The 19,624-nt window shown below is 44.0% G+C and overlaps 1 protein-coding gene across 3 annotated transcripts in view; it reads left to right on the top strand.

The window, feature by feature from the left end:
* Positions 1–19,624, top strand: part of RARB (retinoic acid receptor beta) — a 176,155-nt gene that overhangs the window by 134,156 nt on the left and 22,375 nt on the right. For all 3 annotated transcript variants that reach the window (XM_072651165.1, XM_072651167.1, XM_072651166.1), the window contains exon 4: positions 13,535–13,695. In XM_072651165.1, coding sequence (XP_072507266.1) covers positions 13,535–13,695 — 161 coding nt within the window. The remainder of the gene's footprint in view (positions 1–13,534; positions 13,696–19,624) is intronic.

Raw genomic sequence — 19,624 nt, 5'->3', positions numbered from 1 at the left:
CTCCCTAATCTTCCTATAGGTCAAGAATCAAAGTAAGGAAGAGAGGAGGCTGGAACAAACAGAGAAACAGCAGGAGTCCAGGACATATGAAGCATAACCTCTTTGCTAAGTGATAGAACAGCTAGATCATTCCCTGTTATTGAACGTGACAGCCCCTGGAGATGTCTGTCCTTAGTGCAATTTCCTGAATTCTGTCAGATGGTTCTGGGGTGAGGAGGGGGAATGGGGTTGGAGGGAAGGGGTGCATCCTGTAAAATTAATGAAAAAAATATTTTGTTCCGATTCCAGCATTCCTTTCCTGGTCAGTTTTTAATGCGTGCAAAGTTATCCCGCATGTTTCTTGGTGTAATGAACATAGAGGGGGGTTGTAGGGAGGGGATTATCTACCATTTGTCCTCATAGGGAGCTCAGAGTTAAATGGAAGAGACTTCTCTAGAAGGAAACAAAAAAGTCATGCTCTCAGTGGCAGGTTAGGTCAACCTGACCTCTCTGCATACATTTTTGATGTTTCCAGTACAGCAAGTTCTACTTCAAGTACACCCGAGTCCTGAGAAGGCCTCAGTGGGGAAGGTGAACATTGTTTTCATTCCTTCAGGTATCCTCATCAAGATTTTCATCCATCTTTACCACATCCTCAGAAAAGAGAAAATAGAAAATGGTGGGAGGAATCAATCTGGAGATAAAAAGAACCCACAGTTTATATATACATACATAGTATACATATATATGTATTTTTTTTAAGTTGGGTTGCTAGAGGACTTTTTTAAATAGACTGCATGCATTTCCTGGTAGGATTTTTTTTAAGATCTCAACAACAGTGAATTAGACAATTCAGGAAATGCCATCAGACTTTTGTCTTGGTGAACTCCGTAAGGTTGACCAAGGTTGGGTGAAAAGAAACTGATGAAAATAGAAATGGCTAAGAATTGGAAAGATTTAGTCCTACAGAAGAAAGGCATTTATTTTACTCTTGTCTAAATGTATTCTGGAAATAATTATGTAAATGTGACACACACACACACACATACACACACACACACACACATTCTACTCTCCTGGGGGAGCTTTCCGGCTTATGAGATTCTCCTTGACCTTTAACTGAATGGGTGTAACCCTTTCGTTTTGGAAAATTACGCACAAGGTCATATATTTAGAGCTTGGAGACTACCTAGTCTAACCCCCCTCCTTTTATAGAAGAGGAAACCAAAGCCTAGAAAGAAGTCACAAAGGTGGCAATTAGTGGAGCTGGGATTCAAACTTTGGTCCAGCAGTCTTACGTCATCAATGTTTGTTCTGTAAAATGGACATAGTAGAGTCCCTTACGATAATTTGGGCTGACATAAGAGAAACACCTTAGGAGGAAGACTGAGAATTTGGGAAGAGAAAACCTGACAACAATTTTGTCTGTGTGCCATCTCCTGACTCTCCTGAGGGATGGTGGTATAGCCTTGCAATGAAGCAGCAGGTGTAGTGGATAGAATGCTAGATTTGGAATAAGGAAACCCTGGATTCAGATCCTGCCTCTACCACTGACTATCCATGTCACCTTGGACAAGTTATTTCTCTCCTCCAAGTCTCAGGCACCTTGTCTATACAATGGGGACAAAAAAGTCCCTACCTCACAGGATGGTTGTGATGATCAAATGACACAACGTCCACATTGATTTGCCAAACTTTTTCAAGTGCTGTGCAGTTAGTTATCGTTCTGTTGACTCCTGGTGGTAACTTCATTCCTTTTTTGATGGACCCACATTCCCCATTCCCTGTTCAAGAGTCACTTTGGAAGCTCCTAGTGAGGAAATCCCTCTCTCGGGGATCAGAACCTACTGTTCTCTTAATGAATGCCTTAGTAAGTGATCAGCCCAGGGTCACACAGCCAGTATGTGGCAGAGGAGGATTTGAACTCAGATCTTCCTGACCCCAGAAGTTCAGGGATGCTCCCTCTACACCATGGCTAGACTATCCAAGATTCTGTCCCACTCCTCTCCACAGTGAATCAGCTCTTCTCACCAGGTAGGTCTTGTCATCATCCTATCTTATCCAGTCTACTATTCCTTTCCTCTTTGCTCTCATCTCTCTCTGCCTACAACCTTCCTTGGTTCATTCTCTTTCCCTAGCTTTCCTCTGTCTTCATCTAGCGATTCACACCCATCAGCAGCCTACATATGAAGGCTTCCCTGACTACCCTGGGTCCTGTTTGAAATGACTTTCTATTTCTTGTGTCTAGCCACAGTCATTACTGGTTGATTAATAGTAGGATAATAGTAGCCAATTAGGAAAATATTTGTTAAATTGAGTTTCCTCTGTTGCGTTGTAAACCCCTTGTAGGCAAGGACCACATTTGCTATTTCTCTTCTTTCTCCTCATTGTGAGACCACATGCACTAACTATTAATGAAGCGACAGCTTTTCTAGTGAGAGCTCAGTGGCCACCAGCCCCTAGATCTGATCCCAGCTCTCCTCCTCTCCAACGTCATGACCACATGACCACTGATGTAGCATAGCCTGGGAGTGCTTTGCCAGCAGCAAACCTTTTTCCATTACAAAACTAGGCTTTAGGAGAGCCAGCCACAGAGTCGGGAAGACCTGTGTTTGAGTCTTGCCTAAGACACTTAACTGGTTACGTGATCTTGGGCAAATCACGTAACTAACCCCTCAGGGCTCTGAGTTCTTTTCTTTTTTTCTTTCTTTCATTCTTTTTTGTTTTTTTGAAGGAGGGGAGGGGAGGCAATCAGGGTTAAATGACTCGCCCAAGGTCACACAGCTAGTAAGTATTAAGTGTCTGAGGTCACATTTGAACTCAGGTCCTCCTGAGTCCAGGGCTGGTGTTCTATCCACTGTGCCACCTAGCTACCTTGAGTTATTCTAAAACAGGTAATTACAGAAAAGATAACAAGGGAAGTTTCCTCACCCAGGAGTTTTCTATGCCATTGAAATCTCAAGTTCAGTCTGGGTCCTCAGGCTTTAGAGAAGAAGGTCGTGAGGTGGAGTGAAGAGGAAGAGGGTAACACAGAGAATGTCAGAGAGAGAAAAATAGCTTAAAGGATGACAGAGAGATAACGTCAGACACAGAGAATGGAGAGAAAGAAACTGGCAGAGATTGCATGTCAGAGAGTGACGGAAAGAGGATGGCAGAGAGTCAGGGAGGTCAGGTGGAGAGAGAGAATGTCACAGGGAGGGATCAGGGCAGAGAGAAAAGAACTGAATCTGAGAATCATTTAGGTGGAGAAGATGTATTCACATGTGTGCATATGTAGGTGTGTACGTGTGTGTGTGTGTGTGTGTGTGTGTGTCTTCCCAGATTTTTTGACCTTTTTGATTGAACCCCCTGGGAATGGAGATTTTGTTTTCTGTTTATTTCCAGCCTCTGCATATGGCCATGAGCTATATAGGGACTGGTGATGATTCAATCACTTCCCTTCCAGTGATTCCCCAGAGCACAAATACCTGGGAATGAAGGTTCTATAGGCCAGAAGCTTCATGATCTGCCAGGTCAATGGGAGTCCAGCATTCTTCACGGACAGAATTGTTTCGGGTTCTTCCGCTCTCTTGTGATGACTTATGAGCTGGACAGGGTCCCAGCAGGATTTGCCACGGTTAGGACAAACATTCCCACGTGCAGTGGTTGCCTTGGAGTTGACTGCTTGTTTGTCCATCATTCCCTTTTCAGAGTTTGAATTGGCTTCTGCCCCAATGCCAACATCTGGGGGCAGAGAGGGTGCATTCTCCCCTCTATCCAAGCTCTGGCTGCCCAGATAACTACCCTGCCCCCTCCCCAGCTTCCTGGCCAGCCCCCGTGTTGCCAACTCCCACATCTCAGGGTGCCTTGGCCATATCCCTCCTTTGCCCCAGGAACCAATTGGTGGGGGCCCCAAGCCTCAAACTATGCTCAGCATTAGCTGAGGAAACAACATTGGAAGTAGAACTCAGGGACACAGAAGTCATTGCCTCTCCCCCCCACCCCAAAGTAAATATAACCCTAGCCCACCCTTGTCTCTATACTCCTCTGCTCTCCGTTTCCAGCTCATGCTCTGCAAGGAGCTCTTCTCTATTATGGGGCGACGAAAAGAACTGAGGACTTAAGAGTCAGAGGGCCCAGGTTCTAATTTGGCTCTATCATATCAGGGGATCAGTAAATAGACTTTGGGGGGGGGAGTCTGTGAACTTGGATGGGAAAATTACATCTTTATTATTACTAATCTCTAACTGAAACCAAGCATTTCCTTCGATTATGAATGTAGGCACCAGGCCATCCTAAGAAAAAGGGCTTTATTAGCCTGCCAAAGGGTGTCCATGATACCCAAAAGTTAGGGCCTCGCTGATGACCATCTTACCTCTTCTTAAACCCTTGAAACATCTTTTTCTGTGTCCAGAAGGATAAGAGAATGGGGTTCTGACCAATTCAATATTCTGAGTAATAGAAAGTGATCCCATTTATCTCATGTATTTCATGCATATATCTCATCCTGATTTTCACTGAACAAGAATTTGATAGAAATCAACACGAATACTAAAATTACTGAACAAATTAATCTTTAATCTGAGGATTGAGGACTTGAAAGCTTCTTTCAGCATTTTGAGGTCATCACTATACATATCAATTTCACTGTCCAGAGCTGTAAAAGAAATCTGTGACCCTTTGAGTTTTGGTGCTGTTGGGACTTCTGTATAAATTGAAGTTTTTATCTATTTTATTTTGGACAAGATTGAAAAGAATGTTAGGATTTGTTATCAGATCCTATCTGATTCACGTACCACTGTGTGAGCTTGGCAACCAACTTCACTTTTCAGATCATCATTACTGCATTTGTAAAATAAAAGGATTTAGAGCTAGAAGGAAACTTTAAAGGGCCAATCTTTCATCTTTATGGATGAGGGCACTGAGGCTGGCAGAGGCAAATGACTTGTCTAGGGTCACTTAGCCAGTAAGTGTTGGAGGCAGGATTCAAACCTAGAACTTCCTGGACCATAAGTCCACCATTCTATCCCCTATAACCTGCTATCTCAGTAGAGATGGACAAGATGATCCCCAAGGTCCTTCCCAGCACTACATTGGGGGTCCGTCGATCCTATCTTATTTTCTAAAGGAAATGTACACAACATACACACACACAACATGCACGGATACGCTTTACCCACTGATACAGATATTTAAATTCGACTTTAAGACAGGCAAGAGATTCACTACATTAATTCATTAAATGAGTCATGAAACACTACCATCCTCAAAGAATTAAAAATGAGTCCCACCCACAGAGCAGTGCTGAGAGACTCATGGTGGGTGTAAGTGGCCTGCAGCACATTACAGAGAAGGAACAAGGGAGGAACGAAGGATGTGGTCCAAGAAATGCATGATCAGAAACACTAATGGGCTGGTCATCTGGCCAGGGTGAAGGACAGATGGCCCATGGGTTCCACTGGGACCCTTGTGTGATATCAGAAGGAAACTCTCCAACATGGCGACTTTATGTGAAGATGATCAGGAGTCACAAAGGAAGGATAGGGAAGCATGGTTGTTACCTTTACCACATGTGTGTATGTATCTATATCTATTGCTACGTAGCTCTATCTACCTATCTTTCTCTGACCTTATCTGTAGCCATCTATTTCTTTTTTCTATATGTCTATCAGTCTCTATCTCTAGCTACCTATCTCTGTCTCTCTACATATCTCTATCTATATCTGTCTCTGTCTACCTATGTATTTATATCTGTGTCTAGGCAACTAGACAGCACAATAGATAGAGCTCTAGGCCTGGAGTCAGGAAGACTCATCTCCCTGAGTTCAAATCCAGCCTCAGACACTTACTAGCTGTGTGAACCTGGACAAGTCATTTAACTCTGTTTGCCTCAGTTTCCTCATCTGGAAAATGAGCTGGAGAAGGAAATAGCAAACTGCTCCAGTATCTTTGCCAAGAAAAACCCACAAGGGATCACAAAGAGTTACACACACACACACACACACACACACACACACACACACACACACGCAGAGTAGGGTGGGGAGTATAAGATATAAACAGACTGGAAAGTTAGGGGAGGGTCCAGTTAAGAAGAACTTGGAGAGCCAAACAGAGCATTTTGTATTTGATAATGAAGGATTGTATCTCTTCTCCCAAGGGCATCATCAAAACAACTTCCCTTTATAGCCTTCAGGACAAAGGGAAATGAATAGACCCTACCACCAGAAAACCTCAGGAGATCTGGGAAGAAGATTTTCTACCACTTGATGTAGTTGGAAACTCCATTCAGGGTCCATGCCAGAGCAGATTCTCCCTTGAAGCTTCCCTGATCCGTCCCCCCCCACCCCGCCCCAATTGTCTGTACTTTCTATCCTGCTGACAAAGTTTCTTTTATATCTAAATTTTATATGCACTTGTCTGTGTATATGCTGTTTCCTCCTTGAGAGCAGAGCCTCTTTCTTCCTGTGTATTTTGGTTCCTAATACCTAGACTATGGCCTCGCATGTAGTAGGTGCTAAATTCTGCTTGTAGCCTTGAACTGGATGTGATTGTGAAATTTGTGTTCCTTGACTCCTATTACTTAAACTATTCTTTATTAGTCACCAATTACGCAGAAGACCGTGTGCTGAAGACAATACTTTGTGCTCTCTTTTGAGCTTACGATCTAGCAGTGATACAATAGACAATCTTATTCATATCTTTCCATAAGTCTTCCAGAGGAGATGAATGAGTTTGAGAGGATCATTTAATATTTTTCATGACTTAGAAAGTCTGAAAGAATCCAGAGTCTGGCCAGTGCATGGAGCAGTGACGATTTTGTATTTTTCCATTGTGCTTTGCAATGATGCCTACCATTTTACTTTCCCTAAATGCTACCATGTGTGTTTCTTTACCACATACTCCCAGGAGGTCTGAGAAGTATTGGGATATCTTCCCCATTTTACAGATGGGGAAATGGAAGCACAGAGAGGTCTTTGCCATCTTACATAACTGAAAGGTTGCCAACCCAGGGCCACTAATGTTATATCTTGATTCCTGTGTCCTTTCTGTTAGACTCATCTCCCCCCACTAATGTAGTCTTCAGGCTTTCCCATTCTTCTGCCTTTTCCAGGCTATAAAGAACTCTGAGCTTGCTGTCCTGTATCCCAACCATCCACGCCTTCTATTTGGGTCTTCCCAGTTTCTGATTTTCCCAGAGTTTAGTTCTTTCCTGAGCTGTTGCTTTATAGTCAAGTATTGGCCACCATTTTCTTTTCTACTGGAATAAGTTGGTTGTTTCACCTGATCTTTCTTGTTTATCATTGTTGGCAATGTATCCTCCATATTCTCTCTCTCTCTCTCTCTCTCTCTCTCTCTCTCTCTCTCTCTCTCTCTCTCTCCATTATTTCTGCCAAGTCACTTTTAACATTTTTTAACTTTTGCTTGAAGTAGATCTTCCTGTGATTTTCAGGTTCATTTATCCTCTCCTTTCACTGGCTCTTGCAAATCCACTCTTGTTCTTTCTTCCTTCCTTTCTTGGAATGTGCGCTCATCTCTTGGAAGTTATCTTATCTCCCAGGATATACTATATGGTTTCTTTTTCCTCTCAATCATATCTTGCATCTTAGCTATTTCAATCATTCCATCATTTCAAAAAAGTATATCAGTACCATTCTCCATTTTGCCATCTTCTCATTAGCACATTTTTTTTTTTTTAGCAAAGAGGCAACTTGGAGTGTCAGAGGAGAACTGGCCTCAGAGTCAACAATACATGGGTTCAAGTCCTGAGTCCAGTACATACTGCCCAAGGGACTTAACAAGGCTGTGCTCTAGACAACTTTCTAAGACTATAAATCACAGGGAATTGCTAATCCCAGTACAAATAAAATCATATATCGTCTCTACTCCGAAATTTGTATTATCTTATGTGGATTTTTGGCCATTTACCTTTGCTTTAGCTTTCCTATTTTTTTTTTTTGATAGGAATACATTTGAAGAAAATGAGCTAGGCCCCCTGGAAACCTATTACTCTGCCATCTTGGCTGGATATCAGCCTCTCAAACATTAATTGGCATCTACCTTAGCAATGACATGACTCTCCAGGAGTGGAAGGTCCCCTAGCAACCTGCTCAACTCCCAAGGCATCCTTGCACTGATTTACCTCCTAACCTCCCCATTGTTGTGGCCCCTTCTCCATTTCTGAGTCTATGGAATTTGTTTTATTCCAGTATACTCCAGTGCATGAAAATAATTCATGAGAAAATGATGTAAATCCATGGATGTAATTATATATGTTTAATTGAGAAAAGATGATTAAAACATGATGAAAATATATTTCATATTTTGCTTTTAGATACATCCATACACTGGAGTAATGATGCCTTCCTTGTTAACGACAACTAGGTGGTCTTAATGACCTTTGTGGAAGATGATCTCTTATACTTCGTTAGGAATAGAAGACTCCAGACAAATTCAACTCCATCATTGAGGTTTTTTTCTTCTTTCCAAGCAATGCCAAGCAGACAAATCTATCCCGTGCTCCTTAGGGATCAGCTCATCTGACCTCCTTATTTTACAAAGACTCAAACTGAGGGCTGAAAATGTTCACTGACTCTCCCCAAATCTCACAGGTAGAGAGAAGAAGAGCCAGATACCAGCCCAGTTATTGCAAACTATGCCAGAAAACCCTTAAATGACTTCATTCCATCAGTACCTACTGTCTCTATCTATAGTCCAGAACAGCTAGAGATGCAGAGACAAAACTGAGACTACAGACCCTTCCCCAGGTAGGGTCTCCACCCTCCAAGAACTTCCCTTCCTCAGGCTTTTCCTTTCTCTGATTGGTGCCTCTTGAGTCTTTGGAGTTAGAATTCGAAGGGAAAAAATCCAATTTTTGTTTGTTTCTTTTGACAAATGAAGACACAGTCCCTCAGAGGAGATGTGACTTATTCAAAGTGCAGCAGAGCTAAGAAGTGAAAGAGACGGTATCCAGACTCCAATCCTGGACTCTGCCCTCTGCAGCTAGATGTTCTCGTGCCAGGGACCAGCAGGCTGCAGTTTATCCTTTTGATAACTGGCATGAGTTCCACCAAGGACCTTTTTCTTTATTTTATGTGAAGGATTTGAGGTCTAGATTTTCCTTTTGTAAAAAATCTTGTGTTCTAAGTGAAAAAAAAATCCCCCAACTTTGCCTCTTTCTGGTGCCCCATTGAAAAGGAATTTGCGCTGGCATCAGCATTCCATATATATATCCAAGTACTCCCAGTAAAATCAACCCAGCTTCATTTATTTCAATGATTAGACATTCAAATAAAAGTGCTTGGATGTCTGTTTTCCTAGGCATGGGCCAACATCTGTACATCAGGCGTGTTTGTACAAGTGACACTTTTATTACATTCATTTCATTTGCAATATGATACAGGATCATGAATATGTTATTCTATGTCACCGTATCTGATTTGTGGCACTTAGACCTTCACACGAGGTGCACTGTGTTTATAGAATACCTTTCAGCAGACAAGTACTTTACAAACATTGGGCCAGATTCTCTGCCAGGGGAATTTATTATTCCCTGGATCCTCTTGAGGTGTACTCTCCATCTCCTTCTTTCTCTGCTTCCCTCTCTCCCCTCCTTCTCTCTTCCTCTTTTTCTCTCCCTCCTTCTACTTGGTTGCTAGTTCCATGTCAGGGAGCGTGCTAAGTCACAGGAGGCGACTGAAATAATTGTGACCAGAAAGGATCAAGACCAGCATTCCCTCCACACTCAGCTTTTCTTCATCCCACTGCAAGCATGTAGACATGCGAGCGATTGAGCTATGTGTCTTCTGGAAGGGTGCACTGGGGAATAGTTTAGAGTTAGAAGAGGCCTTTTAGGGTCATTGGGTTCAACCCCCTCCTTTTACTCATGAACAGAAAGAGAAGTGATTTGCTCAATCTCATGCTGGATATCAGGGGCAGAACATGGATCTCAATCTAGGTCTTCTCACTCCCAGCTCAGTCTCCTGCACGTTGTGGAATCAGCCAGAAAGCATTTATTCCATATCAGGACTTGAATCCAGATCTGAGGCCTGCCCTCAAAGCCCATCATGCCTTGCCACTTGCCATCAGTATTATGAGCATTATTCTTCACAATCAGGCATCTAGACAGATTCCCAAAGGGCCAAACAAGTTATTGAATGGAGGGAAGGCAATGGAAGACCTGGCATTTGGGTCCCTGGTTTGAGTCCTGGCTTCAGCACTTACTCATTGGGTAATTATGCACAAGTCACCTAACTTTGAAGCCTCACCTATAAACTTGGGGGCTGGCTTTGGGGAAGGCATCGTATTTGTATGACCAACCTCATTGGCTTGTTGCTGCAGTGTTGGTATTCTAGGGTGACATAGGAGAAAAATCATTACATGGGTCACCCACCATTGGTATACCAGGAAAAATCTATTTAAATAGCTGTCAGTGACCATCCTGAAGTAGAAAAGAAGTCCGACCTGAACATGAGGGCAAGACACACTGCCTGAGAGGCGTTGTGTCTCTAGAGTACATGGTAAGCACTTGAGGGAAGGGACTGCTTGGTTTTTTTTCTTTGTATCTCTAGTTGTCTAGTACATATATACACATATACATACATATATGTAAAGAGAGAGATATAGGTATACTATAGATGTACCAACATCATATGTAGTACATACATATGTATATATGTGTGTATGTATTTAATTCAGTGTCTCTCACACACACAAACATACAAATATATGGCACTGAATTAAATACTTTTTAAATTGAATAGATTTTAATGGTGTATAGGAGAAGAGTAGACAGTTGTGGAAGGGGTGGGCGTCAATCTGTCTGCTTTGCCTTGGTGATGGTGGGGATATTAAGGCTGAGAGGGGGTACAGTGCATCTCAGCACCCTATCCATAACATTTTAGCACCAGCTCACAGCTCCCTCTCCCCCATGCTACTTGCTATGTCCTAGGAAGAGTTCTGATGCTAGCTCTCCAAGCAGTTTTCAGAGCTAGTAGGTCTAATCTCAAGGACATCCTTCCCCCTGCCCATTAAAATAAAGAATATGAAAAGTGTGGAGTCCCCCATAGGTCAATAAACATATGTCTCATCACATGTGTGTGTGTGGGGGGGGAATCTGCCTACTCCATGCTCAGTATTAGAGTCAGTCTCACACTTGTTCCAATAACCCTCTTCTACGTCATTGATCCTGGGCCCACAGACACTTGCCATGAGTCTTTCTGAGAGGCCTGGACATCAGCAGAAAGCCAAGGAAAACAGCAATGGCAGGAGAGATCTTTGCAGCCACCTGGCCAGAGGATCCCCACATGAATCTTCTCCTTGTTTCTGGTGATAGTGGGCAGCCCTGTGTAAGCCTGACACACATAACATGTTTGTGCCATGAGTAGCTCTAAGCTGATGAGTCCAGCAGTGGACAAGGGCTCCTCATGTGTGACAGATTACAGTCCTTTGGGGGAAGTTTGCACGATATTCTGAGGAGTCCTTCTATCTTGGGGAGAAATCCCAATGAGAATGTGCTTTATGGAGGGTGGCGATGGTTGAGGAGAGATCCCAGTGCTGGTCATAGATAACCAGACTGGTCCCTAAGAGTGCTTTTAAACCCTGCTCTCAGATCAGATGGAAGTGTGAGGCCCTTGTAAGAAAGCTGGATTTGGAGTTAGAAGACATAGGCTCAAATCCTGGCTTTTCCTCAACACCAGTGATGATAAAGACCTCCCAAAGAACAGGCCAGATCAAACTAAGCCAGGGGTGGAGAGCCTGCAGCCTCAAGGCCACATGTGACCTTCTAGGCCCTTGCTGCAGCCTTTTGACTAAGTCCCAGTTTTACAGACTAAATCCTTCATTGAGGGGATTTGTTGGTGAAGTTTGGATTCAGTTAAAGGGTCACACTTGGGGACCTAGAGGGCCACGTGGCCTCGAGGCTGCAGGTTTCCCACCCCTGAACTAACCTCATTTCATTTTTGGACAGCAACATTAAACTAGAAGATTAAGGGGGTGCTGTGGATATTGTTGATGTGGGTTTTAGCAAAGCTTCTGATATAGTGCTGTTCTTGTGGAGAAGACGGAGGGAGAGGGGATGGGACAAAATGCCACTGGATGAATTCAGAGCTGGTTGAATGACTGGGCTCAAAAAAGCATTGCTAATGGCTCCGTGTCAACATGGTGGCCAGTCTCCAATGTACGGCCCCAGGGAGCTGGACTTAGTCAAATGCTTCTGGTTTCATGTCTTTATTGGTGACTATGAATAAAGATATAGATGGCATGGTTGTCAGATTTTCCATATACCCCAAAGTCAGGAGAGATAGATAATATTCTGGGTGATGGATCCTGAATCCAAAAAGAACATTAGGCATCTAGCCAATCATTACATCATAACAAGGTAAAATTCAGGAAGGATAAATGTAAAGTCTTACACTGAGGTAGAAATAACCAATTTCTTAAGGGCAAGATGGGGGACCAAGGTGAGAGAGCAGTTTGTCCGAGGGTGATTGGGAGGTGTTCGTGGACTGGAAACTCAAATCTTATTTTATCTTCGAGGAGAGTGCTATTATTATCCCTATTTTATAGATAAGGAAACTGAGGCAAACAGGGTTAAGTGACTTGCCCAAAGTCACATAGCTAGTAAGAGTCTGAGATTGGATTCGAACTCAGTTCTGCCTGACTCCAGTCCAACGCTGTATTTATTGGGCTACCTAATTGACTGAGCCCCAGTGAAGGAGGTTGACCAGGGCCACACAGCTCATGTCAAAGACAGGGTTTAAGCTGTAGGTCTACTTTGAGTCAAGGACAGAGCATGAACCCTGATCTTCTTGCCTCCTGGGCTGGGGCTCTACCCACCATCCCCCTGTGACTCCCTTGACCTTCATCACCTTCTGAAAGCACACCTGCCCCTGGTGTGAGGTGACTTCCTCCAAGAGGGCTTGCTGAAAGTTAGTTCCTTGTTTGTAATTCCAGCAGCATATATTTTGAGACGACAGATACCTGTTTAACAGGTAATTGGATTGTCTCTAAGCGGCCAACTCCCAACTGAAATATTCCACAGGTATCTCACAGTCAGTTTTCCCCATGCTTGTAATAACACATTCATTATAGAAATAAGCCAAGTGCTTCTAACTGGAAAGTCACAAGGCCCTTGGGAAGGAGATCAGGTCTCCTCAAAAGAGAGAAAGAAAGCTGGTGAAATTATATTGTCTTTGACCATCCCAAATTAGGAGTGGAAATCCTCTAGCTGTGTCTGATACAAGTGTCCCTCCTCCTAGAATGAGGTCTTCTGAATGGAAAGTTCTTTCAACAGTCACTGGAATAAGACTGAATTCTAGGTGATTTCACTGTCACCTATACAGGTGTACACACACACACACACACACACACACACATGCACACACACTTTTCTCCTCACGATAGCTTGGATAACAAATTACTTTCCCCAGGAAAAATCATTGACATGGCACTCCAGCTTGGTAAAAACTTCCAGGAAAAGAAACAAGTCTCAAGGAAGTATTTGGGGAAAAGAGTGCATTGCCCCACGCTGCAGCCTGGTAAGTGATGCCTGACCTGCCTCCTCTCTTCTTTCTAGCTGTCAGAAATGATAAAAATAAAAAGAAGAAAGAACCTTCGAAGCAGGAATTCACAGAAAGCTATGAAATGCCAGCAGAATTGGATGATCTGACAGAAAAGATCCGGAAAGCTCACCAGGAAACCTTCCCATCTCTTTGCCAGCTGGGGAAGTACACCACGGTAAGGCCTGAATTGGGGAGGGGGGAGATATACCATGGTAAGAATGGCTTATGGGGAAACACGCTATAAAAAGAACTCCAGTAAAAACCATACACATAGGGACAGAATTGACCCCTACATTGTCATTTCCACAAACTCTGCATCATGTTCCCCTAGATATCAACTTTCCTGGGTACACCAGAGGATTCCAGGCAAATTGCAAGCCTGGAGGCTGGTGGTGGGTGCTGTGTTCAGATTTACCCTTCCTGAGTTCAGTTCTGTAAGGATTTATGAAGTTTCTCTGTGACAGCACTATGCTACTCACAGGACATAGAAAAACAAAAGGAAAGTCCCTGTCCTCAAGTTGATTACAGCAGACACACTACTGGGGCTAGGAGGAAGGAGAGGTGGAGTGGGGAAGGAAAGGAGGAGGACAGTGTGCACACAGGTAAGAAAAAAAATGGCGTGTTCTCTGGGTTTTTACTCCCGACCACTTACACTCGCGCTTTCTAGTTTGATCTGGAGTGGATGAGCCCCCACTGGTGTGTTTCCCATTAAAAATCAAGTAGAAATCACTTCTTCCACTTCTATTTTTATAAAATGACAAAGTAATTTCAGGAGTGGGGAACCAGGAGAACCCCAAGGCACATCTCATGGAGGAAATAGAACTTCAGCTCATTGTTGAAAGGACCTAGGGATTCCAGGAAATAGAAGTGAGAAGGAAGGCCATTCCAGACATGGGGGTATCCTATGCTAAGGCATCTCTCTTATTAAGGGAGAAATATACCAGTCTATGGAAAGAGACTAGGATTTAGAAGTCAAAGACTTGGATCTCAGCCCTGCTGTTTATTGCATGGGTGTCTTGGCAAGTGACTTCCCCTTTCTGGGCCTCCAATTCCTCATCTGTAAAATAAGGGAGGGTGGACTAAAGGATATTAAAAAGTTACCCACATTTAATGGAGCATTTTAAGGTTTGTAAAGCTCTTTACATCTGGTATTTCACCTGATCCTTGTTTGTGGCTATTCCTTCCAACACCTCCCAGGAGACCCCCTTGCACATTTGGATAATTCTTTTTGGACTGCCTTGGGAAGTAGTGCACAGACTTCTTGTCCAAAAGTACAATGAATATGCCAATATTTCTTTATTCCAAGAGAAAATAATCTTCTGAGAGCTCTGAAAGGCTCAGGCAGGGAAAGGGAGCATGAATTACTTGATTAAAAAGTTACTTGCTTCAGTCACCTTTAGCTAAAGCACTTCTCTTGCCTCCATATACATGAGCCTTTACTGCAAGTACCTTTCCAGTGCTGTTATCTACCATCTTGTGACTTCCCTCCCAGCCTGGGAATTCTATTGGTAGAGATCATAGACTCAGCGACCTTCCCCCAGGGAGGGTCCTTGGAAACCACCTACTCCAACCTCTTCATGTAGCAGAGGATGAAACTGAAATCCCAGGAATCTCCCCATGTTACACAGGTAACAAATGACAGAGTTGGAATTTGAACTCAGGTCCTGTGCTGCCCAATTCAAACCTCTTCTCACCTTTCTACTGAACCACTTTGCCTCTCCATAACTCTCAGCCCCTCTGAAGCAGATTCCAGAAAGTTAGAGGAGAACGTAGGCAACATTCTAAACTTGGTCTCTTCCAGCCCTGTGTTTCTCCTCCTAGAAATATGGTATTGGGGGGCCATTGAGGCATGGCTGTAGTCTGAACCCTGCGTGACTAACATGGGGTATAATTAATAACTTCTAACGTTTGTAGGGTACCAACTATGTGCCAAACACTTTATGATGATTGACCCTTACAACAGCCTTGGGAGATAGGGACTATTATTACCCTCATTTTACAGATGAGGAAACTGAGCTAAACAGGTTCAGTGACTTGCCCAGGCTCACACAGTTAGCATGTGTCCGAGGCCAGATTTGAACTCCAGGCCTGGCTCTCGAGGATTCTGTTGACTACTAAAAGGTGAAGCCAGGATTCAAGCTCAGGATCTCTTATTCAGCTCACTTTCTGATGTACAGAGATTGGATTCAGTCAGTGGCTATGCCTGCACAAAGCTTTATGTGTCCAAAATTACTTACAGCATAGTTTACTTGGAATTTTACTAAACCTGAATGCACAGCATTATTCGTGTCCTGTTTGATAAGTGAACAAAACTTGCCTCTTCCCCTTCGCAGTTCACACTCTAACCTCAAAGCACATCAGAGCTCGGAATCTCAAGGAACTCCACCAAAACAGCTTCTGTCCTTGGAGGGGAGCTGTGCGCATGAGTCCCCTGACTCCATAGCAGTGTTGCCCACTTAAATGTTCACATGATTCTGCCTCGCAAAGAACACTGCACTGGGAGCAAAAACCAGATAGGTGATTTTGAACGTCCCTTCAGAGCCCGTGCCCTCGTCCTGCAGGGGAGCCTTCTGCTTAGGGAGGTCCGTTGTACACCCACTGGCCAAGAGACATGGCACAACCATGCAGCGTTATCTTTGCCTGTGCCAGCTGTCAGAAAAATAATCAGCAAAAATGCCCAGGATCCTGTCACCCAGGGCCTGGTTTCCGCCAAAAGCAACTAGCCAGTCATCTTCTGAGGCTGACACCATTCTCTGGCACTTGAGGCATGGGTAGAGGGATCTCTTGAGTAAATGTGGAGGTTTCTTGAACTTAATTATGCCTATTGTTTCAAGAGTTTTGTTTTTCTCTTTTTTCAATGAGAGGGAAAGAAAATAGATTTTTAATTTAAAAATTTAATAAAAAAATTAAAAACTAAATAAGAGAGATGTTAGATAGAATGGTCCACAAAGGGAAAGGAAGAAGAGAAAAGGGAAGCTATACTGGCCTCTCTCCACAGTGTCCTTTGCTGTTAGAAAGCTCCATCTTGCTTCGGGTAGACTCAGCTCTAGATACACAGGCTGGGTAAGTGATAGAAGGGGTCAGACATCGATCTCTCCCCGTGCCCTGGGCAGCCTGCTGCATTCAAGGCTTGCTAGCAGCTAGATGGTCCCAGGAAGAAAATTTCTCAAGCTCAGGTCCCAGCACAATGGGACCTAGAGAGAGAAGGGTATAAGGTTGGTGCCCAGACGGCAGCTATTTGGAGCCATGACTCTGTAAGACGTACTTAAAAATAGCACTGCCCTGGTTTAACCTGAAGATTAGAACCCTGGGATTGAGCTGTGACATGCCCAAGGATTATGGGAAAGGAGTTAAGTTTGTGACTTAGAAAGAAGGAAGCGGAGGCTCAAGGACATGAACCGGCTTGTTTGAGGTCGCACAGCGAGTGAGTGCCGGAGGTAAGATTTGAACCTGGGTACCAGCTGATATGCTTTCCATAGTACCAAGCTGTCACTGCATATTTTGCTTGAAGAACAATCATGTGTCCCTTCTGGTGGTATTATCTATCTGTGGCAGATCGTCGGTTCATACGATGGCTAATCACACCACTGCAAACCCCAGATGATGCGTCCTCACTGTCTGTTACGTCTTCTCCTGCCTTGAAGCAACAAGCCCCAGCCCCAAAGACCTAGAGCTCTGTGCTTGAAATACAGACTCTCTCAAGGACTGATGGGTCAAAGCCTAGGCTGTTTTTTACAGGCTTCTCAATGAGGTTCTCATTTCACTGATGTCAAGAGTCTGATTCCTCCCATGCAATCAGTGGCTCTTATCTTGGCAAACTATTAATCACTTCATGTGCCCTGATGAGGGCAGAAGCCACCCTCTGCAGGGCTCATGAATTTGACATGTAGAGATCCAAGGAGTCCTCAACTCGCTTAGAAAAATGACACCCAACTAAATCATGGTGCCACCAAAGGAACATCAGGAGAAAATGGAATTTAGGAAATGGGAAAACGTTTGAGGCAGGACAGTCACTGGGCTGGTGACTTTCACTGTTTTGGAAAATGAACATTTGCTACTTCCCCAGGATTAGGGTAGGGAGACCTTAGATCAGAGAGGGCATATGGCGGCATTGAGTGAAGGGTCAGCCTATAGCTTAACATCGAGTCCTAGTTTCATTCTTGGTAGATTTCTGTGCCTCATTTGGTGCCAGATCATCATAGCTTTGGGGTAAATGCTAATATCTAACATTAATAGAAAAAATTGGAAGAACTTTACTTCATGAAGCACTTTTTATCTATTCATTCATTCATTTGTTCATTCATGTATTCTAAAGCAGGGTTAATCAAAAAGCGGATCACATTTGGTCCTCCCAACAACCTGGGAGGTACCAGCTGAGGTGGTTTTATCCTCCTTTTGGAGATGAGAAAACTCAGATGTTAAATGATCACCTCATGGACCATATAGCATTAAGTGTCCGAGGCAGGATTTGAAGCCAGATTTTCACTGCTTTCCAGTCTGCCGCTGTACCTCCTTTTGTTATTCTCACATTGTATGTATGGGCTTGTGTGCATGTGGACAAGAACGCACCCTGATTTTACCAACTTTTAGGAATTTGCATAAGATTATATAAAAGCCATCAAGGGTAAGGGAGGAAGAGGGAATTTGAGAAGGAGAGGCGCCTTAACAGTGGTGATGGTGGAAGGGAATGGGGTGGGGAGGAGGGAAATATCTGCAAATTAGTTTGGAAACGGAACCAGGGAGGAGGTGATTTAGAGTACTGTGGTCGTTGGAAACAAGAAGGGAGAAAACCTCCAGAAGTTTGGCTCTCATTGCCTTGAGTGGAGAGGAACAGAGACTTACCTTACTCAGGGACTAGAATTGGGATTTCCTTGGGTCAGGGAACTCCCAGGTGAGAAATTCCATTCTACCAAGGCAGACTGCCACTCTCTCCACCACTGAGAATTTTCAAGAGGGCCCAAGGCACTGAGAGATGAAGGGATTCGCCCTAGGTTCATATAGTCAGCATCCAAGAGGCAGCTTGAACCCACCTGTGTCTTTTGGGTGCTGAGGCCAGTGCTCTGTCCACTCTGCCACATTACTTGTTCCAGTGTCCAGTTCAGACTCAAAGCTGCCCTGGGGCCTTTTCAATTTTCTCTCCTACTTCCCAGCCCTCCTCCTCCAAATGCCTGTCCACTTTCACTGCCCTAGGGTTTGTGTCCACCCTTTGCCTGGCCACACCCAGTCGCCTTGCACCTGGACTGTCTCAGCAGGTGCTTGTGAGGCTCTCTGCTCTAGTCTGTCCAGCTGCCAGAGGAACTGTCCTGCTCTAAACCCTGCTGCCTGTCCCTTGCCCGGGGGAGATCTGTCAGCCTTTTCCTGACACGGTCCCAACCTCTCTCTGGACATCACGGGTTTTCTGCCCTCTGCTCTCTTCCACACTAGCCTCACACGCACACTTCCTTCCCCCTCTCCCATCATCTCCACCGCTTCTAACTCCCTTCAGTGATTGGTCCTATTCGAAAATAAGGTGTTATTGAGTGGAAAGAAGGAAGGAAGAAAAGGAGAGAAAGGAGGAAAGAAAGTAGGAAATGAAGAAAGATAAAGGAAGAAAGGAAAAGATAGAAAAGAAAGAAGTGAAAAAAGGAAAGGAGGGAGGGAAAGAGGAAAGAGGGAAGGAGGAAGAAAGGAAGAAAAGAAAAAGAAAAAAGGAAGGAAAGAAGGAAAGAAAAAGGAAAAATGAGAAAAGAGAAAAGAAAAAATAAAAGGGAAGGAGGGAAGGAAGGAAGGAAGACATTTTCCAGTGATTACTGTGTGCCAAGGACTGTGTTAGGTAGAGTCTTTCCATGGTTCATTAGTGAGTGCCAACATGGGATGAGTGGTGTAGTGGAAAGGGCCCTGAATTTGGAGCTGGCAAGCCTGTGTTTGAATCCTGTCTTTGCCACTGATGACCTGGGTGACATTGACTGATAGCTTTGATCTATTTAGACCTCAGTTTCCTCATCCCTGAAATGGGAGGGTTGGCCTAGATGATCGCTTTGGTTCCCTCCACCCAGTTGGTGAGCCAGTTAGGTGGCACAATGGATAGAGTGCTGGACCTGGAGTCTGAAAGACCTGAGTTCAAA

The sequence above is a fragment of the Notamacropus eugenii genome, chromosome 3, assembly GCF_028372415.1.
Source record: "Notamacropus eugenii isolate mMacEug1 chromosome 3, mMacEug1.pri_v2, whole genome shotgun sequence".
Lineage (NCBI taxonomy): Eukaryota > Metazoa > Chordata > Mammalia > Diprotodontia > Macropodidae > Notamacropus > Notamacropus eugenii.
This window is presented reverse-complemented; position numbering and strand designations above follow the sequence as displayed.